Source organism: Microcebus murinus, chromosome 3, assembly GCF_040939455.1.
Source record: "Microcebus murinus isolate Inina chromosome 3, M.murinus_Inina_mat1.0, whole genome shotgun sequence".
NCBI classification, from domain to species: Eukaryota; Metazoa; Chordata; class Mammalia; order Primates; family Cheirogaleidae; genus Microcebus; species Microcebus murinus.
This window is the reverse complement of record NC_134106.1, coordinates 91,961,210-91,985,186: the sequence shown is the minus strand read 5'-3', so window position 1 is coordinate 91,985,186 and position 23,977 is coordinate 91,961,210. Positions and strand designations below refer to the sequence as shown.

General features: G+C 41.4%; 1 protein-coding gene across 3 annotated transcripts in view; it reads right to left on the bottom strand.

Moving 5' to 3' along the window:
- CC2D2A (coiled-coil and C2 domain containing 2A) overlaps positions 1 to 23,977 on the bottom strand; it is a 110,466-nt gene that overhangs the window by 80,634 nt on the left and 5,855 nt on the right. The window contains exons 2-7 of one of the 3 annotated variants that reach the window (XM_012737565.3): positions 23,639 to 23,699; positions 21,098 to 21,181; positions 19,081 to 19,204; positions 8,137 to 8,225; positions 7,708 to 7,809; positions 290 to 391 (exon numbers count right to left, since the gene is read on the bottom strand). In XM_012737565.3, coding sequence (XP_012593019.2) covers positions 290 to 391; positions 7,708 to 7,809; positions 8,137 to 8,225; positions 19,081 to 19,204; positions 21,098 to 21,181; positions 23,639 to 23,677 — 540 coding nt within the window. In that variant the 5' untranslated portion in view covers positions 23,678 to 23,699. Of the gene's footprint in view, positions 1 to 289; positions 392 to 7,707; positions 7,810 to 8,136; positions 8,226 to 19,080; positions 19,205 to 20,623; positions 20,893 to 21,097; positions 21,216 to 23,638; positions 23,700 to 23,977 lie in introns of those variants that run through there. The other 2 variants (XM_076001102.1, XM_076001101.1) reach the window with 2 other exon arrangements.

The following is a 23,977-nucleotide window of genomic DNA, read 5'->3' as shown; positions in this document are numbered from 1 at the left end:
GGCAGTATAGATACTGCCTACTTTGAAAATCAGATACTGCCTGATACTCAAATCAGGCAGTATCTATAATTTCTCTAGCTAGATTTTAGGATTTTCAAAGTAGGAATTATTTCTCACACTTTTTTATTACATACTCCATGGAAATAGGAGTCAGGTTATGTATGTAGTCATTTCTTCTTCTTCTTTTTTTTTTTACAGACACACATCTGCTTTATGTAGTCATTTCTTATTGGATATTTTTGAAAAACACAAACAGACAAACATGATTTAAAAAGATGGGATTTCTTACCTGGGGTTTAGACTTGATTTTTCGTGCAGAAACATGGAACTTCACTCTTGCATAACTTTGGGTGTCATCTTCTTGTTGAGTGCTTCCTACCTCTTTACCTGACTATATGAGTGGAAAAAAATGGATAGATCAACCATTTAAATCAAGAAACTTAGTATGTTCTAAAATGAGGGTTAACCCTCCAAAGGCTTATTATCTTCTGGACTGTTAATTCATTTCATTATTACTAAGGAATGAAATGCTTACAAATTTCCAATACAGTTGGGTACTGTACTACATAATGATAGACCACATTTATGATGGTGACCCTGTAAGATTATAATAGTGTGTTTTTAGTGTACCATTTCTATATTTAGATATACAAACACTGTTGTGTTACAATTGCCTACAGTATTCAGTATGCTAACATGCTGCTGTGCAAATTTGTACCCAGGAGCAATAGTCTACAGCTAGGTATGCAGTAGGCTATAGCATCCAGTAGGCTATAGCATCCGGGTTTGTGCAAGTACACTCTGATGTTTGAACAATGACAAAACTGCCTAACACATTGCTCAGAACGTATCCCTATTGTTAAGCGATGCATGACTGTATCTTTGAAGGTTAAGCTTGCTGAATATTTTCTTACTCAACTCTTGTCTCTCTCAAGACTAAACAAATACAAAATTTTATATTTAGTAAACCCTAAAATGAAAAGCATTGGCCAGGTGTGGTGGCTCATGCCTGTAATCTTAGCACTCTGGGAGGCTGAGGTAGGTGGATCGTTTGAGCTCAGGAGTTCGAGACCAGCCTGAGCAAGAGTGAGACCTTGTCTCTACTAAAAAAATAGAAAAAAAATTAGCTGGGCATGGTGGTGCATGCCTGTAGTCCCAGCTCCTCGGGAGGCTGAGGCAGAAGGATCGCTTGAGCCCAGGAGTTTGAGGTTGCTGTGAGCTAGGCTGATGCCACGGCACTCATTCTAGCCTTGGCAACAAAGTGAGACTCTGTCTCAAAAAAAAAAAAAAATGAAAAGAAAAAGAAAAGAAAAGCGTTATTTTACCCTATAGATTAATAGATTATTCAATTCACAGAAGATCATTTTTAAACAGTCTGTAAAGAAAAGCATCACTAATGTAAATAAATCCAACATACGCCCCTCTAGGGCACAAGGACTGTCCTTCTCACGGAGCCTGCAGATCTATCCACACAGGTGAGCTGAGCCTTCTGCCTCTACCTGCCTGATGTAATAATTATCTTATGGGTGTTTTCTTTCTCCTCTGAGAGCCAATCCACAAGGAGCTATTTCCACCTTCTAATCCATCTCTCCTTCTAATCTACCCCTTCTAGAACCTAGCGGCTCCTCTTTTTCACCTTGCATAACCCAAATGCCAAGCCTTCCTTTTGGGCAATTCTAAGCCCTCAGTAGTATATCTAGATATTCATATTAAGAAGGACAAACTTATTCTACCTATGGGAGAAACTTGATCATTAGTATCTGCACTGAGGCTTATCTTACACCATGGAATAATTTTCACCTAACAACAGCAATGTAATATATCTTCACTGGGGACCTTCAACATGTCGTTCCCAAGTCCTACCTGTTCTTCAAGACCATGCAAAGCTGCTTCCTTTCTCAGACTACTCCACCCTAAGATGAACTCTCTTTTTTTCCCAGAATCTTATTGTCTGATTTATATCAGGCACTGTTCTACAGAGCTTGGTAATTGAAACCATCATCTCTGACGTCTGACTATTTGGCTTTGAATTCCAACTCGAACACAACTTAGAGCACTTGGTTTGAGCATCAGATAAAGCAATGTACATGAAATAGAACCAGTTAGGCTCATTAATGGTGTTGTTGTTATCACATCATTAGTTTTCTTCTTATATGTCTTTCTATTGCCTCCTAGTTTGTATCATATAATGTGACTATAAAATGTTTTCTTTTAGCCTGCCAGAAACCAGAGTTTGAGGTAAAGGTTTTTGTTTGTTTTTTGTGTCTGTGGCTGATTTTGAGGAGCCATACCAAAGAACAGGAGTTGGGGACTAGGAAGAATTAAACAGGATGGAAAGTCAATTCAAGAGAACTTTATTGAGTGGGCTGTGGGCAACAGAGTTTCATCCCACTGGGGATGTTCTAAGACACATGTAGAATGCTGCCCAGACTTGTATGCCTAGGACATGGAAGAAGGGGATATTTGTCTAAATATCTGTCCACCCAAGTGGTTGATAGGGCTCAGAAACTGATATCCCGAAATACGGCACTTCAACATGCTGAACTGAACAAGAGGCCTCAACATCTCTCTGACTGTTCCCTCTCCTGTCTGTCAATTCTCTGTCTTTCCCAAAGTACAGGACAAAGTTGTTCTCTGAAGTTCCCTTATCTGCCTGAAGTCTGGTCCCTCAAAGAAGAAAAAATGACCTCTGGTTCCTTCCCTGAGTTTTCATTAGCTGAACTCTCATCTCAGAAAGAAAGACTGAAGTCTGTCAACACACCTGGACAGACTTTTGTCACAAACCATTGTCTTCTCTGCAGGCACAACAGACTTTGTGTGTTCTTCGAACCAGGTGAGTTCCCCTGACAATCATTTACTATCCCCTTAAAATCATCCACACTATCCCATCTCCCTTTTTCCCTAGGAAGAAGGGTATTTAACCATCTGTACCCCATTGCATGGTGGGGTAATTTGTCTGTGATTTTCCCCTCGTGCCCATTCACAAATTTGTATATCTTTTCTCCGATTAATCTGCCTTTTGTCAGTTGATTTTCAATGGACCTTCACAGGTAAAGGAGGACTTTTCCCTTGGCCACTACATGGTTGAGGATTGCCCCAGAGGGTAAGCCCCTGGAGTTTCCCAGTTTTGCATATGTATCAGAATAACTGAGTGGGCTTTCACAGGCCTCCTGTAGAGGCAGGATGCCCCTGGGATTGAAAGCTAGAGGTACCTGGTATAGCTAAGTCAAGGTGCTGTAAAATGTCATCTATGTGGAGCTCAATGTTCAGCAATGACCAGAATAAAAATGAAGTTGTCAGTTGGGTTTAATCTATCATAAAATCAAGAGAATATATACAGTCCCCATGTATGTAAAATTTATATACTTTTCCTCTGTTTTCCCATTTTGCAGTGTTAAGGGTAAATAGTTATCTACCAACACAGTTGTACACAAGTTGAAGCTGTGCTGATGAATGCATTCCATAATGCAATGCAAAATAAAGGAGTTATTATTTGTCTTGGTAAATTCCGAAAGTTCAAATGTGTTTTTGAGGATGAGGAAGGAAGCAGATGACTATTACATAGTGTAAGGATAAGCAATCCAAAAAACAAAGTAGAATAAAGCTCAGAGATGCCCGTGTTTGGTCAGGAAGGCTTTCTTAAATTCTGCCAGATCCAGTCACCTCATAAAATTGGGCTAAGACTTCTCACACATTGCTGATGAGGCCATTCTATTCTTGTCTGCCTCAGAATCCCCCATCTCCTATAGCCTGAGAGAGAGAAGATGTCTTCGAAAACACACAAAACAAAAATAGAGGCCAACCTGTGAGAAAGAAGAGAAACTTGATTCTGTATAGGCAAGCCTTGGGTTTTAGAGATCTGTGAAGATGATAATAAAACACAAGACCAGGCAGAAATCCTAACACTAGTAGTTTAGAAAATAAGTGGGTTAAATTCCATGTGGCAACATATGGATATGGAAATTAATATTTTATTCTTTTTTTGTTTCTTCCTACTTGGTTCATATAGATGATAAGTTTAGATAATATCATTTCGTTGACTTATTGGTTTATTGCAGTATTGGTTTTATTACAATATTTATAAACTGGATAAAAAAGTATATAATTCAAAATTTTTATCAAAATCTAAAAAAAATTAAAAGTAAATTGTATCAGTACATTAAAGGCCATTAAATATATTAATACTTAAAACAATTGAATATACTGAATTAAATTTTAGAGAACTATTATCTATAATACCTTTGTATGATCATAAAGTAATAATTATATTCAATTTCAGTCCAGCAATCAAGTATTGAGTGCCTGTCTTCATATGTGCATGCAACCAGCTAAGAATTCCTTTTCACCCTTAAATTTGTTGAATCTTCCAAGAAGGTTATATATATTATAAGGCCCTCTTCTAACTCAAGCTAGACCATCTCAAGTCTAGTTACATTTACTACAGCATAATAACAAAGTACGGGCTGGGCGCAGTGGCTCACGCCTGTAATCCTAGCATGCTGGGAGGCTGAGGCGGGAGGATCACTCAAGATCAGGAGTTAGAGACCAGCCTGAGCAAGAGCGAGACCCCGTCTCTACTAAAAATAGAAAGAAATTAATTGGCCAACTAAAAATATATAGAAAAAATTAGTCAGGCATGGTGGTGCATGTCTGTAGTCCCAGCTACTTAGGAGGCTAAAGCAGCAGGATCGCCTGAGCCCAGGAGTTTGAGGTTACTGTGAGCTAGGCTGACGCCACGGCACTCTAGCCTGGGCAACAGAGTGAGACTCTGTCTCAAAAGAAAAAAAAAAAAAAAGTACGTTGGTTCCAGCCCAGGTCTCTCTTCTAAGCTATAATCAATACTTTCATTTCCCTAAAAGATACCCAAACATGGTTGTCTTGTAGACCCCTCAAATTTTTATATTTTCTTAATACTAGTCCTGATGCTGATCAAGATATACAATTTGCAAATAAATTACTTCATTCTCTGTGTTATCTTTTTACATTCTTGATGGTTTCCTTTGAATCACAAGTTTTTAATTTTGATGAAGTCCAATGTACCTATTTATCCTTTTATTGCTTGTGTTCTCGGTGTCATATTTTTAAAAAATTGCCCAATCCAAGATACTTCAAATTTTATATAACCTGACTGTAAGGCTGAGGTTAGATGCCATTTTGGTGGGCTCCTAATGACACCCACCACAGAACCACACCACCCTGTACCTCTACTGAGTATGAATGTGTCTGTCACCCCCACTGAACTCCTCAAGGACAGGCTGTTACTGTGACTGCTGTGTGTTTACAGCCCACTAGATACCTGGCAGGAGCCCATAGATGCTGGCTGGGTGACAGTTAGAGTGTGTTAAAAGACTACATCTTAGGTACCATGGGACAGTGAACCAGGGCCACACGTAGAGAGACTTTGGTCATATCTAGTAGAGGGTAAGTTTTCAAGTGTTCTGTGTTACTTCTTCTTTGATATTTATGTGTTCTTATAGATTTGCATTTGTTCTCTTATTACAAGTCTGCTGAATATAAAGTGAGAAGAAATGCAAAAGAGATTAAGCAGTGGTTTGTGTTGGTAAATTTGGATCACTGACCAGAGTATTCTCAACTGGTCTCTGCTTTTGTCTCTGACTGTACAGGTTCCAATGGTACCTAATACTTAAACAGATAGGGCTTATCATGTGCCAGGTCCTGTTGCAAAACACTGCAACATGTATTAATTTATTTAATCCTCAAACAATACCTAGAGTTAGTTAGGTTCTGGTATTATCCCTGTTTTACAGAGGTGGAAAGTGGGTTCCAGAGAGTAGCTAAGCGACACATGAAAGGCCACACCACGAATGAGCGAGGTTTTCCGCATTTAGCCCTGGGCAGCTGAGCTCTAGTGTCTGGCCTCTGCATGTGCTATACTCTTTGACCAGCAGGATATAAATGGACCATTTTTAGGATATTCCTTCTGGGTTTAGGCGTATACATGAAGAACTGTGCTTGCAACTCATTCTATTATAAATATGAGATCAGGTCTAAAGACAAGCAGTTGATGTTTGCCTCAAAGCCATGAGAATGGCTCTTAGGAGATATGGAACAGAATGGCATATACACCAAGGCCTTGATCACAAGGAGAAATGGACACATAAATACCCTATTAGCCAATAGGGTATTTGGGATGGATGCTTTTACTTCTAGAACTTCCCACTTTATTTGAGATATCACTATCCATGGCCCATGAACAGTGAGAGCTACATGAATCATAATATCTAATTTTTGGAATGATTTTGTGAAGTGATTACCAATCAGAAAGTGTAGAAAAATCCAGATATAATAAGGGCACGAACCCTCTCTTGCCTACCCAACTTGACCAGATGCTGAGCATCTCATACCTACTAAAATAACCAAAGTATTTGTGTCAAGCTGATGGGATTTCAGATATTTCTTCTCTATTTTCCAATCTTTTAAAACAAACGTTGGCTTTTATAATAAAGAAACTAAGTTGGAATTAAAGGAAAATAAATGTCTTCTCAGTAGAATGAATCCTGAAGGCATATAGCAAATTATAGTAAAGCCATTTCACTGGACTGACTGGTGTTCCTAACTAAAGACCACAAAACATAAGCAAGCCTATAACTTTCCTTGCAGTCATGCAATCTGTGGTCTGTTTAGAATGAATATAAGAAACATTTTATAACATCTCATCATAGAAAAAGCAAAGGCATCATTTAAGAAATCAGGGGTTGTGCTACAGAAATATTCCTAAAGCCTGTGCTGTCTGGTCTTAATGGTTAAAAACAACTCAAACCAAGAAAAACAATAACAATAACAACAAAAGAATTGGGTTGGACTTGCAAACACTTCATGAGCCATGTGCTCTGTTTTTCTTTCCATTCCTTCTTCTGCGCTCTGAGTGCTTGTCCTTTACTTACATTTCTGACAGTCTTTCTTTTTCCTGGCTTCCTCTGCTCCTCAAGGGTCTAAACTGTAAGGTTTTCTCCAAGCATCAAGACCCTCCTTGTTTGGTCTTTTTTCCCTCAGGTAACAAAGGAATTTCCAAAACCTCAAAACTCACCACGGTAGGAATACTTTCTAAATCTGTTTCTCCAGGTCTGGTCCCTTCCTTTATACATGTCTCTGGAGGAACCCACATTGAGATTCTGCACCAGCACCTCTCATTGAACAAAAATCACCCCAGGGCTTCCACCTCCCCAGCCTGTTGTCGATAGCTTTCCATGGCTTATAGAAAACCACTGAGACTCTTCAGTGTGACACTCAAGGCCCCATGCCATCTGACCCTACTGTACTTTTACTGTCTCTCTGCTTCCCAGCAAGATCCATGGATCCGGCTTCCCAGCAAGATCCATGGATCCATCAACACCGAGTCAATGAGACACACCGGGAATGAGACAGAGCTGCGATCAAATCCCGATTCTTCCACATGCATGCTCTGAGGCATGGGGCGGCTTCACAGCCACTCTGAACCTCAGTTTCCTCCTCTGTCAAACGTGAGTAAAAATAATAGTACATATCTAGTGTTGGGATAACGTAGTGCGAAAACACGGGACTGGGCAAAATGCCTGACAGAGTAGTACCCTATCAGTAGTAGCTACTGTCATCATTAGTAAGCATTTAACACGTTCTCTGTGCACGGCTCTTTCCAGAAACTTTTGCTGGAGACTGCGTTCTGCTTTACTGCCATTGATCACAAAGTCGAGATCATTCCTTTCTTACCTCCGTGCCGAATTCAGTCTCCAATTCTTTCACAGTGGGACTCCGTAAGCGCTGAGGTCGAGGGGTGGGAATTTCCTGTAGCAATGCACTTTCTGCTTTGGACTAGAAAGCCGAACAGAAAATTACTGCTACATAATGTCAAGAACGCTGTAAAAACCTCAGCTGCCATCTCAGTAGAGAATAATCAGTACAAAACACGCTGTATCTCGTTAAGGGGTAAGAGCAAGGAAAATGGGTTCGAAAATGACATTAAATTCTTAAGCATCATTTTCATCTGTGCCTATGCAAAAAACAACATTAACATTTAAAACTTGAGGGATAAACTGCATGATATTCAAATCCATGCAGTTTGAAGTGCACAAAGCAAGCTAGACAAGCCCGGAAAACTGCAATCAGCACTAAACAGAATATTCATGTGGTTTCTCTCACCCTCGCTGCTTGTAATTTCTCTCTCATGCGTTCCCTCATGGAAAATTCTGCAAAGCCTGTTCTGGAAGCTGAAGGAATTGGAGGTAAGCCTAAAAAATTAAAAAAAAAATTACTTTAAAATATATATTTTTTCGGCCGGGCGCTGTGGCTCACGCCTGTAATCCTAGCTCTTGGGAGGCCGAGGCGGGCGGATTGCTCAAGGTCAGGAGTTCAAAACCAGCCTGAGCAAGAGCGAGACCCCGTCTCTACTATAAATAGAAAGAAATTAATTGGCCAACTGATATATATATAAAAAAAAAAAATTAGCCGGGCATGGTGGCGCATGCCTGTAGTCCCAGCTACTCGGGAGGCTGAGGCAGAAGGATCACTCAAGCCCAGGAGTTTGAGGTTGCTGTGAGCTAGGCTGACGCCACGGCACTCACTCTAGCCTGGACAACAAAGTGAGACTCTGTCTCAAAAAAAAAAAAAAAAAAAAAAAAAAATATATATATATATATATATTTTTTTTCCAAAGGGAAGATTAAATTTTAGAAAATAATGAGAGAATATTATTTTATTTTGCAAATTTGAAACTTCACATAGGCAAACATGAGATAATGCTGACAATCATCCTTTTGATGTAGTAAGTACATGTCTTGGCTTCTCTGAGACTGAGAGTGAAGACCTCAGTCCTGCCAGGGACTGTCACCTTGACTCACATAAGAATAACATGAATGACCCTTGACTGTTCAAGGCACACAAACACCAATTCGATTTCCATTGGGAAAAGGCTCTTGAGTTTGCCGATTTGAGAAATAGCCTTGTCGGGTAAGTGGATGGCTAATGAGGGTTTAACTTTCAACAGGGCTGATAACTTCAATCAGAGAAACCTTTTCTAGAGGCCCAGGCCTAGCCCAGGACTGTATCATGGAGATCACATACATTGTGTACATACTATTGAATTGTTATGTAAACATCCTGAACTGTCAGGCAGCTGCAGTGCATCAGGCATGGCGATGCCCGTGTTGAATACATTTTCTCATAAATCTTCACGCTTTCCCCCCAGGAAGGCCCAGGTACTATCATTGCCAGTTGTCATGAAGATAAAAGGCCCTGAGGCCCTGCGTGATAAATGACTGCCTCTACCGTCACACACTTAGGATGTGGAATGCTTGAGACTTGTTTCCACCTCTGTATTCCCCAATTCTCTAGACCATTATGAAAGAAGTAGAAATAAGAGTCTTTGGGAAAACAGAATGTTAACATGGGTGGAATAGAGTGTCTCTACTGGGATGAAGGAAGACATAAGATTGCAGAAGGACTTTGGGGTCAAGTTATGAGAAATCTCTGCTGTCACATTAGGGAGTCTTAACTATATTCTCCGAGCAGTGCAGATGTCTTGAAGAAAGTGGAGAGAGGAAGAAGTGAATGCACGCAGCATTTTCAGAAGCTGCACCTGTGATTGCAGGTACAGGATGGTTGGGGTAGAGTGTGGGAGGCACCAGGTCCTTGTGTGAGATAATAAGGAAAGGGGGTACGTGGAAATCAGTGAGAGAGGCCACGAAAAGGAGAACACAACAATAGGACTCAGTGGCCATCGGCAGGTATGAAGCAACGGTCCTCACAACCAGCAACAGCAACTTCTGGGAAGTTGTTAGACACACAAATTCTCAGGCCATGCCCTGGACCTGCTGAATCAGAATGTGGGGGCACAGCCCGGCAATCTCGGGAGGTTAAACGCACATTCAAGTTGGAGGATCCTGGTATAGAGAAAGAAGGAGAAAGTTAAGGTACTTGAGGCTTTGGCTGAAGTAGGTGGTTGCATATTTAGCGTGGAAGAGGTCCAAGGTGGAGATACAATTTTGGGACTGGCCAATGTATAGACAGAATTTAAAGCCTTGAGATGACAACAAGAACGAGTGTTGATACAGACAAGAGGGCCCAGAGCTGAGGCTGGGGTGTTCCGACGGTGCATGGTCTGGATGTGGTGAGAACCAGCAGGAGACAGAGAGGTTTGGCCACTGAGGCAGAAGGAAAACTGGACGAGTGGGGTCTGGGAAGCAAAGTTCCAAAGCAGGAGGGAGGGGTGAGCTACATCAAATGCTGCTGACAGTCAAGTAGGATAAAGACTAAGAACTGACTATTGAATTTACAAATGTCTTGCCAAAGACATTTTCTATAAATGGGTGGAAGTTTGAATTGGAATGGGTTCAAGAGAGGATTGGAGACAAAAATGGGAAAAGATGAGTCTGGAGGAATTTTGCTATAAATCAGGTTTTTTTTTTTTTTTCTTCTCTGAAAGGAGGACAGGGAATTGGGGCTGTGAATGGGGAGGAATGTGGGGTCATGCCTTTCCTTGTACCTAACAATAACAGGCAGCATTTATTTATGTGTGTCTTAGTACTTTAATGGGGTCATCCCAGTGCTGTGTGAGGTAGTGAGCTGCAGGTTGGTGAACTTCCTGTTTCCTGGACACCCTGTCGTGCAGTCTCTGATGGGAACATTGATCCCGTTCTCCAGCGCTGGGCTCTGAGGTTATACCCCCAAGGCCCAGTTCTTTCGGGCAGTTCTCCTCTGTCCCCTTGTGATTTACTAACATTTGTTTCCTGAAGTAGTCTCTCCAGGTCTTGATGACTTTAAAAAACTATGCCCAAAGTAAATTATCTATTTCCTTTCATTTACATCACATTGCACTCGATTCTTAACTTTCTTTTCAACCAAGGCTGAGAAATTGGATCCGAAATGACACTTTAATCAGAGAAACAAACATGAATGAATGGAAAACAGATGTTAGTGATGGAGAAATTTATGTTCATAAGAAACTACTTAACATTTGATAGTAACTCCCTTAAGAGAGGGTGCACGATGGAATCCATGGGGGGAAGTGTGTTCTCTTAAACTAGATGTTTATTTGATTTGGGACTAGTCCCTGTTCAGTGAAATACTTTATTTGGAATGTTATGACTATATATAAATATGTTTGAGCAGGAAATTAGAAGTCAGAGCTTTCACCGTGTGGCTTTGTGCTGCTGCTCATCAGGGAGGTGGCACTTCTGGGATGTGACTGGAGCAGTGGGGGAGGCCGTATGGTCTGGGGTGCTGGGCTCTGCGTCTCTGAATGCAGTGTGGCCTCGACAACACTTGGAGCCTTGTAGGAAGGCTATAGTGTGGCAGAGGGTCACAGGTTCAAGGAGAGGAGGTGGGCTGGTAGCACTGACCCTAGAAAGGTTGGGGGAGTAAAAGGTCAGGGGAGGAGTCAGACACCTGGGTTCAGGTGAGCAGACCTGGTTAGATGGTCTGGGCGTGGTGGTCGGGCAGTAAGCAGGCGTCCCTAAGCCAGAACAAGGCCTGGAGGAAAAGAAGCAGAGAGGCTACCTTGAGATGCTGTTCGCTCAGCCAACATTAGCAAGTGCCCCTGCATATGAGCGCTGTGCTAAGCAGAGTGGGAAGTCATTCTCTGCCCTCAAGGACTTCTGGTCTGGTGGAGGAGGGGAGGCTGTGTGACAATGAAAAGATGCCTCTGGACACTCACACAGGTACAAGGGTCACGGGAGCACAGAGTAGGTCTGCTCAGCCCACGCTGGGGCACAGGGGATGCTTTGCAAAGGGGTTATCCTTTCCAAAGGTATATACTGATTTTTGAAAGATGAGCAGCTAGGATAAGACAATGAAATAAACAAAAACTCCAAATAGGGAATGGGTAATCTCCCTGAGTGCCATTCATTTTAGAAATAAATGAGGCACAGTGAGATGGACAACCTTGTAAAGACTCAAGATTCTTCTTGAGGATCTTGATGGCTTTCTGCTCCATATTAAAGGTCTTTGGTGGGTCCCTGGAGCCCCTGTTGACCCTGCTGGCTGGGTTGTAGCATTGCCTTCATATATTCCATGGGCAACTGAATCGTTAGCTCCAAAGATCAAACAGGGTTAAGTTTGTGGGTGTACAATGACACTATAGTGCAACAGTTAAGAACATGGGTCCTGGAGGTCAATAGTCTGGAGTTTGAATTTTGGTCCTACCACTTCTGGCTGTTAGTTTTCACTGAGCCTTAGTCTCCTAACCTATAAAACAATGCCTGATAATAGGACTGTTTTGAAAATTAAATAATATAATACATGTAAAGGCCTTAGCATGGTGCCTGCTAGCTTGCTGCCTAGCTCAGAACATGGTCTTAAGTTCTCAGAGGTCACAGTTGTCACATTTATCATCTGTCTGTTTGTCTCCTCTCTTTCTCTCTCTGGAGGGTAAAAGCCTCAGGTCAACCAATAAGTGCCTGGAGAAGAAAAATAAAATGGAATATGATCTTATATCTTCTTGGCATTGATCTGTGAGCATAAACCTTCTTGTTAGGGATGAGGAGACCACTGAATCCACAGTTTTGCCCTGGAAGATGTACGTGAGCAGTGTTTATGAGTTGGCCATGAGGGAGAGCCTCAGGACCCATTTACACAAAGTATTAGCTCCAGCCCAGGGTAACAGGCCTGTCCTGGCAGGCTCTGTTGTAAACATGCAAGTCTTCCCTTAACATTTAAAAAGGGTTGTGGGTAGGGGGTACAAGCGTGGTTCAGCATGTGAAGATTGATCAATATAATACACCACATTAAAAGAATGAAGGACAAAACCCACATGAGCTTCCCAATTGATGCAGAAAAAGCGTTTGACAGAATTCAACACCCTTTCATGATAAAAAACACTCAATAAACTGGGAATAGAAGGAAACTGCCTGCACACAATAAAGGCAGTATGAAAAGCCCATAAAAGCTAACATCATACTCAATGGTGAAAACTGAAAGCTTTTTCTCTAAGATTAGGAATAAGGCAAAAGGATGCCTATTTTTGCCACTTCTATTTAACAGAGTATTGAAGCCTGGGCAACAGTGAATCCTTGTCTCTACAAAAAATAAAAAAAATAAAAAAAATTAGCTGGGCATGGTGGCACATGCCTATAGTCCCAGCTACTCAGGAGGCTGAAGCAGGAGATAGCTTGAGCCCAGGAGTTTAAGGTTGCAGTGAGCTATGATGACACCACTGCACTCTAGCCTGGGCAACAGAGTAAAGCCCTGTCTCAAAGAAATCTAAAACCCCCAACAAGTCCCTAACCCCCCAAAAAACAGAATATTAAAAGTCTTAGAGCAATTAAGACCAAAAAAAAAATTACATCGATTGGGAAGATCACGTGGTTTTTGTCTTTCTTTCTTTTAATGTGGTGATCTACATTGATAAATCTTCATATGTTGAACCACCCTTACATCCCACCCCTTTTTAAATGTTAAGGGAGGACTTGCATGTTTACAACTAAGCCTGCCAAGAGAGGCCATTCGAATTGAAAAGGAAGAAGAAAAATTGTCTTTGTTCACAGCTGACATGCTCTTATATATATAAAAAACCATAAAGATTCCACAAAACACTGTTTGAATAAAGAATTCAGTAAAGTTATAGGATACAAAATCAACACACAGAAATCAGTTGCATTTGTATACACTAACAATGAACAATACAAAAATGAAATCAAGAAAACAATTCCATCATAAAGAATAAAATGCTTAGGAAAAAACTTAACCAAGGGGGCAAAAGACTTGTACACCAAAAGCTATAAAAAATTGCTAAAAGAAATTTTAGCCAATAAATTGCCACACAAATAAATGGAAAGATATTGTGTGTTTATAGATAAGAAGACTTTATTGTTCAAATGTCAATACTACCCTAAATAATCTATAGATTCATTGGAATCTGTATCAAAATCCTTATGACATTTTTTTTGGCAGAAATAGAAAAATGCATCCTAAAATTCTGAAGGAATATTAAGGAACCCTAAACAAATTTTGAAAAAGAAGATAGTTGGTGGTTTCACGTTTTTTTATTTCAAAACATATTATAAAGCCACAGTAATCAAAACAGTATGGTACTAGCATAAAGACAGACATAGAGGCCAATGAAATAAAATAGAGAGCCCAGAAATAAACCCTTGGTTATATGATCAAATGATCTTCAACAAGAGTACAAAGCTCACTCAATGGGAAAAGGACAGTCTTCAACAAATAGTCTTGGGAAAACTGAATATCCACATGCAAAAGAATGAAGTTGGGCCCTTACCTTACACCATATACAAAAAAAATTATCTCAAAATGGCTTAGAGATCTAAACATGAGACCTAAAACTATAAAATTCTTAGAAGAAAACTTAGAGAAAAGCTTTCTGACATTAAATTTTGCCATGATTTCTTGGAAATGACACCAAAAGCACAGGCAACAGAAACAAAAATAGACAAACGGGGCTACATCAAACTGAAAAGGTTCTGTATGACCATCCTTCCTACAGAGACAACAAGTTGAACTATTCACACAAGAAAACACCTTTATAATCAACCAAAAAATCAGGTGAGTGATCATAGTACCTAGTTTTAACATAATAACAAGGAAAGAGGCATTGAAGAGGGTAGAAAGAACAGTCCTACACTGCCTACATCACCCCTCTCGACCCCCAGGCACCCGGCATGGGAGGGAGAATCTGTGTGCTTGGAAGAGGGAGAATAAAGCAAGTGAGGAAGTTTGCACAGGAACTCAGTGGTGCCTGTCACAGCAGAACACAACACTGGGCAGAATTCTGCTGGTGCTCATGGAGGGAGGATTTATATGAACCCTGGGCCATTGGGAATTGTGTCCCCTGCAGGGAGGAACTGAGTCCTGGCTGGCTTCACCACCAGCTGACTAAAGTGGCCTGGAGCACAGAATAAATTTCAGTGGCAGTGAGGCCACAGTTCTGCAGTCCTTGGGCAATCCCTGATGCTGTGTTGCTCTCAGAGCCAGTGGGCTTATGGTGTGACCAAGTGTGACACCAGCTGCAGTGGCCATGGGAGGCATGCTTACAAGATCTAGAATATAGCCTCAAAAGGGAAAATATAAGAGTTATTGGCTTTAAAGAGTGTGTTGAGAAAGAGATCAGGGTAGAAAGTTTATTAGAAGAAATAATAACAGAAAACTTTCCAAACCTAGAGAAAGATATAGATATTCAGATACAAGACGGTCAAAGGACACCACACAGATTCAACCCAAACAAGACTACCTCAAGGGATGTAATAATCAAATTCTTAAAGGTCAAAGACAGAAGAAAGATTCTAGCAGAAAGAGAGAAAAAAGTGAATAACATGAAATAGCTCCAATATATCTTGCAGCAGACTTTTCAGTGGAAAACTTACAGGCCAGGAGGGAATGGCATGACATATTCAAAGTGCTAAAAGAAAAAAAACTTTCAACCCAGAATATTATATCCAGCAAAATTATCTTTCAACTCTAAAGGAAAAAGACTTTCCCAAACAAACAAAACCTGAGGGATTTCATCAACACCAGGCTTGACTTACAAGGTTTGTTAATGGGAATTCTTCAATCTGAAAGAATAGATGCTAATGAGCAAAAAGAAATTATTTGAAAGTATAAAACTCACTGTTTTTTTTTGTTTTGTTTTTTTTTTTTTTTTGAGACAGAGTCTCACTCTGTTGCCAGGGCTAGAGTGCCATGGCATCAGCCTAGCTCACAGCAACCTTAAACTCCTGGGCTCAAGTGATCCTCCTGCCTCAGCCTTCCGAGTAGCTGGGACTACGGGCATGCACCAACATGCCAGGCTAATTTTTTCTATATATTTTTAGTTGGCCAATTAATTTCTTTCTATTTTTAGTAGAGACGGGGTCTCGCTCTTGCTCAGGCTGGTTTTGAACTCTTGACCTGGAGTGATCCACCTGCCTCGGCCTCCCAGAGTGGTAGGATTACAGATGTGAGCCACTACATCTGGCCAAAACTCACTGTTAAAAGTGCACAGACAAATACTCTAACATTGTAATTATAGTGTGTAAACCACTCACATCTTGAGTATGAAGACTAAACAACAAACCTATAACTACAATATTTGTAAAGAAATACACAATATAAAAAATACAAGTAAAAGTATAGAGTTTTAAAATTTTCTTTTTGCTTTTTTTTTCTTTTTATTGTAACCAGAGTTAAGTTGTCATCAGCTTAAAATAATTGGTTATGTTATTTGCAAGCCTCATGGAGGCTCAGGACCAGATGTCTTCACTACTGAATTCTACTAAGCACTCAAAGAAAAACTAATACCAATCTTGCTTAAACTATTCCAAAAAATCTAGGAGGAGGCAATACTCCCAAACTCATTCTACAAGGCCTGTATCACTCTAATACCAAAACCAGACAAAGACACAACAGAAAAAGAAAACTATAGGCCAGGATCTCTGAAGAACATAGACGCAAATATCCTCAACAAAATACTAGCAAACTGAATTCAACAACACATTAAAAAGGATATTTATTACGATCAAGTGGGACTTATTCCAGGGATGCAAGTATGGTTCAACAGACACAAATCAACAAACGTGATACATCACATCAACAGAATGAAGGACAAAAACCATATGATCGTTTCAATAGATGCCAAAAAGCATTAGAAATTCAACATCCCTTCATGATAAAAATTCTCAACAAACTTGATATAGAAGGAACATATCTCCAATATGATAAAGGCCATATACAACAAACACACAGCTAGTATCATACTGAACAGGGGAAAACTGAAATCCTTTCCTCTAAGAACTGGGACAAGATAAGGATGCCCTCTTTCACCACGTTTATTCAGTATAGTGTGGGAAGTCCTAGCCAGAGCAATTAGACAAGAGAAAGAAATAAAGGGCATCCAAATTGGGAAGGAAGAAGTCAAATTATCCTTGTTTGTAGATAATATAATCTTATATTTAGAAAAATCTAAAGACTCTACCAAAAATCTATTAGAACTGATAAATGAATTCAGTAAAGTTGCAGGATACAAAATTAACATAAAAAGTCATTAACATTTCTATATTTCAAACAGCAAACAACCTGAAAGAGAAACCAAAAAAAGTAATCCCATTTACAATAGTTGCAAATGAAATAAAATACCCACAAATAAACTTAACCGAAGAAGTAAAAGATGTCTACGATGAAAGCAATGCTTATGGATTATAAAAATCAATATTGTTAAAATGCCTATACTACCCAAAGCAATCTACAGATTCAATGCAATACCCATCAAAATACCAAAGACATTCTTCACATAAATAAAAAAATATCCTAAAATGTATGCGGAACCATGAAAGACTAATAGTCAAAGCAATCCTGTGAAAAAAGAATTAAGTCAGAGGCATCACATTACCTGACTTCGAATTATACTACAAAGCTATAATCACCAAAATAGCATTATAATGCATAAAAATAAACACAGTGTAGCAAACTTGAGAACCTAGAAATAAATCCACACATTTACAGTCAACTAACTTTTGCCAAAGGTGCTAAGAACATACACTGAACATAGTCTCTCCAATATGTGGTGTTGGGACAACTTTATATACATATGCAGAAGAATGAAACTAGACCATTATCTCTTGCCATATAAAAAAATCAAATCAAAATGGATCAAAAACTTAAATGTAAGACCTGAAACTGTGAAACTATGAATCTAAGAAAACATTGGGAAACACCCCAGGACAGTGGTCTGGGCAAAGATTTCTTGAGTAGACCTCAAAAGCACAGGCGACCAAGGCAAAAACGGACCAGACTTCCAGCCTCCTAGACTATAAGAAAAATAAATACATTGTTGTTTAAGCCACCCAGCCTGTGCTATCTTGTTATGGCAGCCCAAGATGACACGTTGTAATCTTAAACAATAAATAATTCTGAGCATTTAGAAAAAGAAACAGACATATGAGATAAATTTTGGTTCTGTTCTTACTAATTCGTAACAGCTCTCATTATATCATCGCTCTTAGATTGGAACCACATTTTTCCAACCTAAGAATCAGCAGGCTTCCAAAGTCCTCTAATGTCGAATAGTTACTTTATTTCCCAGCTCTGCCACAGGGCAATGGTGTAACAACAGTGTAACACTTATGTAACAGTTGAAAAGTGTAACACTTCTCCTCCTGTCTAATCTACTTTTTATGAAAAACAAGTCAGTGGGCCTTATTTCTCCACACTGAGCAGATAATTAATGATGTTCACCAGATGGATTAATGATGTTCGTGAACCCAGGAAGAGGAAACGCTGTAATATATAGACCAAGGGTCTCGGTAGAGGGAAGGGAGTGTGTGTGTGGGAGAAGTGTAGGTGTTCTCAAGGGCAAGGTCACTGAAAGCCTCAGTCAGGAACCTCCCTCTTTTCTGCCAAACATGTGATTCCAGCCCCACTTGGTTGACATATGTCTTCCCTAACTGGGCCAGCCTTCTTTGAATTTCCACTTATTTAATTTCTATGCCAATGAATAAGTTTCCTAACCTACCTGGTTATGGAAACATATCTCGAAGCTATGTGTCCTGTGTCCCAGGCAGACACTAACCTAGAATAGCACCAGAGGAGTCAGGGCAAAGTACGGTGAAGCAGCCATGGCCAGGCATGGCAAATACCCATAGAAACCCCTCATATTGCTCAGAGCTGATCTCACAGTAGGCAGTTAATACCGTGTTTCCCTGAAAATAAGACAGGGTCTTATATTTATTTTTTCTCAAGAAGACACCCTAGGGCTTATTTTCAGGGGATGTGTTATTTTTTTTTAGTACGGTACAACAATCTACATTTATTCAAATATAATTAAGTTGTCTTCTTCTGGAACATCATCATAACTCTTCAAACCCCGAATTCCATCCTGAATTTCTTGCAACTCCATTTCCTTTAGAACCATTGGCCCCAATCTCTCATGTGGAGCAATAGAGCTCTCATGGGGCAGATGAGAAGGGCTGCACGTCTTTACCTGTCCGGGACGAAATGCATGGGTTGTGCAGATACACTGCATAGCCACGCCCATCACTAGGTCTTATTTTCAGGGTAGGGCTTATATGCTTAGATATCCTGCTAGGGCTTATTTTATGGGTAGGTCTTATTTTCGGGGAAACACGGTAAGTACCAGCTGAATCAAAAAGTGACACTTACTGCGTGGGCCCCGCCGGGCTGTCACACTCAGGAGGCGAGTCTGAGGCTCATCCTGCACTAGCTCCTGCTGGTTGCCAAGGTGGGATTCTTCCAACATCATTTTGTCAGGGCCAGTGGTTGGCGGCTGTGGGCAGAAGGTCAGAGGTTCAGAGACGCACAGGGCTTTAGTGGACTCAGTTCCTTTTTTGGGATGGTGGTTCACCAAGGAGGGGACGGTCCGAGTACTACCCAGATCTGTAGTCCCTGTCACCCAAGTCACCGTGGGCACCCCCCAGAGATGTGGTGCCAACCCCAAGTTTCTCCAGGAAGTTTCTTGTGAAACTACCAAAGCATTCCAAAAGAACATGATGATTTTCAGTTTTTGTAGGTAAAATGTATAGAGCTCTACAGAAATTAGGAGGAAAGGGAAAGAGGAAAATCATAGTCAAACAATCTGTTCCCAACTCCAAGTACTTTGGAGACAGCAGTGAAAGTGTCACTGGAGGATACAGGACAAATATTGAGTCCACCCTCTGAGTGCCCTCGAGAATGGCCTGTGGTTCCTTCCCCAAACTCTCAGGAGAGAAAACATGTTAAGTTAACCAAGTTGGCGGTGATGCCTTTGGGGCTAGACAGACTAAGGCTTGCCTGCAAACTCAGACTGACTGTGGGACTCTGTGCAAGTTATTTAACTTCCTTGCACACTGCTTTCTCACCCATCAGAAAAGGAAAATAAAAAGAGCTGGTTCACCGAGATGCTTGTATAGACAAGGCATTGTGCAAAGCACAGGAGTCTGGCTTAAATAGCTGGCCTCGGGTGTGCCTTATTAAAGGCATCTTTAAGTATTCCCTAGGTGATTCTGAATTGCAGCAGGGGTTAAAAAAGGCTGAACTAGATTTCTTGCCATGCCCCAATAGGGATGATGCCTGTAAAGTTCCAAGCCTGGCCCCTAAGTGCTCAGCAACGGAGAGCTATTCTACTCCCTTCTCCCCTTTCTGCCTGTTCAGTCTAAGCCCAGGTCACTTGCTGCTCCCTGTGCCTGTGACTCTACAGCTCAGGGCTTGACCCTTTTCATCTGCTGCCTCAGTGGTCCCTTGCCCTGGGTTGCAGAGCCACATACTGACCCTGCAGGAAGGGGTTAAAGCTGCAGCATGAGTCTGGCTGTGGGACTCTCCCAGTCTCCAAGAGTGGCAGGAGAGCCTGGCCCACGTGGCCGGGCAGTGACTCTCCACCCCCTGGGCGGCTCCATCCCAGACTGCAGGAAAGGCTGAAGGCCACTCCTCTCCCCGGCTCACGCCAACGGGAGTGTGCTGGGCAAAGGGGCAGCTGGGAGGGAGGTTTCCCCACATTGGACTCTCCCTCCCAGCACCCTCCCCTCTTCCTCTGGCCACCCCTCTCTGCAGGCAGCCCCTACACGTGACTGCTGGCTCAAAATGGCGCTTCCCACCCTCCTCTTTCCTGCTGGCATCTTGAGTGTTCCAAGCAAATTGCCAGTCCACAAGAGCTGCTTCCCTGCCTCCCTGCTCAGAGGATAACGTCTCCTCACAAAGGGAATTGGCTTACCTCAAAAAGGTTCCCCTTTCCCCACGTGAGATGCTCCCAACCTAGAGGGGAACTCCTGCCGAGAGGCGGGGGAGGAGCTGGCCTCTGGCTTTAGACTAAGACGGAATTCAGGCTTGGAGTTGGAAAGGGAGGGAGTTCTCCAAGATTTGTAATCCTGTACTGCCATCTACTGCCTATTGTAGTTCATGGCCTTCAATGAGAACTCTCTTGGGGAAACAGGAGGAAACTTAGAGGAAAAATGCTCCAAGCAGGGACCCCAGCTTCTTCCTGTGAGGAGAATCTATGAGCCCCCACACCAGAGTCCTACACTCTGGACCACCCATCTGCCCCCCCTGCCTCACAGTCCTCCAGAGCAGGCCAGACTGGTACCCGCAGGAGTGACCTTCCCTTGGTGGATTCTGTGTGGCCACCCGGGGTGCAGGCAGTTGTTGATCAATGACACAATACACAGACACAGTTCTTGTCCCTTCCTACCTGTTTCTTTCTTGGCTGTCTTTGCACCTTTGAATTCTTCTTCCGCTTTCCCACATTTGCATCCTCATCATTTTCAATGAACTCCTTTGTTAAAAGGCAAATGGAAGAGGGAGAGAATCTTAAGAGAGGAAGAGGGTATGACTTTTAGGTATCAGATTAAAATCACCATCTTGCCCCTGGGCCTCCATCTGCTAACAGAGCTCGAGTGAAGGACCATGGACGCAATCTAAGCAGCCATCACCACCCATTCTTCTCAAAATAGACATGTTCTTGAAAAGCTGTGTCCAAACTGAAACAACATAAATGAGATGATGTTGGAGCTGCCTTTTTTTTTAGGTCCTGGTTCATGCAAACCACATTTATTGAGCACTTACTGTGTTCCAGGCCCTAGGGACGCAGAGATGAATACATCATGCTGCACTGCTCTCAAAAGTCACATTCTAAGAAAAAATGACTAACAAGTGATTCTGCCAGGACAGATGGAGGACCATAACCTGGGACAGTCACCGGAATCATCGTTGGGATTTCACAAGGGTTTTCTGCTTCATAGCCTTACCAGCAAGTAAGGCACAATGATGATACTTGTCAAATCACCACGAAAGCTTCAATTTAGAGGAAATGCTGGCAGATATTTTTGGAAAGGAAATAATCCTTTAACAGTGCACACTTCATTTTTTTTTCCACATTGCACTTTCTAATGTTTTAGTCATAAGATGTTAGAGCTGAAAGCTCTAAAGTCTTCAAGCTCTAAAATTTTCTAGCCCTAGAATTTTATAACTGGGGTGCAAGTGTTTCAGGGTGAATAAGAAGTTGCAAAATATACACAGAAGCTCTCCCTGGCACAGCAAATTTATTAGACTGGTTTTTCCCCCCTAAAATTAGAAATGTTTTGTTTTTATGCTGAAACAAAATTGGAACATAAAGCATGGATTTTAAAGATACATAAAGCATGGATTTTAAAGCTTTCAAAGAAATGTCATGCAGGTTGCTGGACCAGACTGTAGCTACTCCTTACTCCCCTTGGCCATTGGGGTTAGGGAAGATGGGGAGTTCAATTACAGAGCAGGGAGCTGAGGTCCCAACCAGAGTGTGGGCTTGGTTTGGGCTTTTCCTTGGTGCATGTGGCCCGACCTCTCAGCTCATCCTCTGAGTAGAAGCACCATCCTCATTCTGGCCTTCTTCAGGGTCTACCAGATTGTGAGCGTTCTTAGCTCAGGGATTCACCAATCTAGGCTACAAGATAATAAAAATATTGAGGTGTGCAAGTATGTGTATGTATGGCTCTTAATTCGATTCTAAGTTTTCATGGGCTTAGAATGGACTTATGAGAAATCTAGGTCATCTTTTGCTTTCCAGTAATGTTTTTCCCCTTGAGCAATAGGAAACCTCTCCCATAGGACTTCCAATGAGATAGCATGTAAATTCCATGAGGGCACAGGGTTTTGTTCAGGGACTGGAAGCACCAAACATATCTGCTGCATGAATGAATAAGCAAATAAAGATTTATGTAGTTTGCCAGTACTTGATATCTTGCTTAAAGCTAGTCTGCATGGTTTATAACGAGTTCCCTCAGGCTTTTTGAAGCACTACATTGGAAACAGCATATCATCTCTATTTCTGCCTCCGTGGTCTCAAGCTGGTGAACCCTGTAGCCTAGGGAGAAGTCTCTCTTCTATTCAGTGTCTTCAGTCTCCAAATTGTAGACAGCCTCTCTCCTCTGGTTTGGGCATTGCTTTTATGAGTTTTTGTACACAGTGAGTTAGAAATAGCAGGACTCCACGGACAGAGGATTGTATTAGCAGTTATGATCTACAATGGTTATCTTCATTCTGAATTGCTTTAGAAATCCGTGTGCTTCAGGCAGAGCTGGGACTAGTTATAGGCGGTAACTTAGAGCTACCATGTGTTGGAATTCATGAAATGGTGACAGAACGGCTTCAGAGCATTCAGGTAGAGGTAAGATCTTGGAGTGCCTGAAAGGTTGCCCCTCACCATACACCCCCCATACCTCCCCACATGCCTGACATAGCACCGTCCATGTGCATTTCATAGGTATGTGTACAATTAAACTAAACTTGACCTGAGGATGCGGCTATACTTTGAGTCCTTACACAACAAACTGCAACCTAACTTAGGAGAGTAACTGAAAGCCTAACTTAGGAGTATACTTTTGTAGCACATAGCTGAGTCTCAGCTTATCACAGCAGCTGAGCTGTCAGTCACAGGTAGTCGAGTCATCAGATCGTGTTCAAATACGGCAACACTGACTCTAACAATCAAGCTGTTCTTGAATCTCACTTCCATTCTCCACCTGTAGGCACTGCAGAGCAGAGCTCTCTGAACCTCCTCCGGTTCTGAGGGCTGTCCGATTCACAAATCGTTCTTTGCCCAATGAAACTTTGTTGAATTTAGTTTGTCTAAAGTTTTTCCTCTTCATATGTGCAATAAATGCTGGTTGCTGGCCCACCTGGTTCCCAAACATGTGTTACATGAGCATGCATGCACAAACACTTCCCCAGGAGCAGCTAAGCTGCCACTTACCTCTGTAATTATTTTTACTTTCTCTTCCTTGGGATTCATCTTGGCTATGATGGATCCCTGACTGAAAAAAGAATAATGAAGAAGTCAGGGATTTTGAAATCAACGAAAGGTCGTTCTTCTCACTGAGTACTGTGTTTCCCCGAAAATAAGACAGGGTCTTATATTTGTTGTTCCTCAAGAAGACACCCTAGGGCTTACTTTCAGGGGATGTGTTATTTTTTTTTAAGTATGGTACAACAATCTACATTAATTCAAATATAGCTAAATTGTCTTCTTCTGGAACATCATCATAACTCTCCAACCCCCAAATTCCATCCTGAATTTCTTGCGACTCTATTT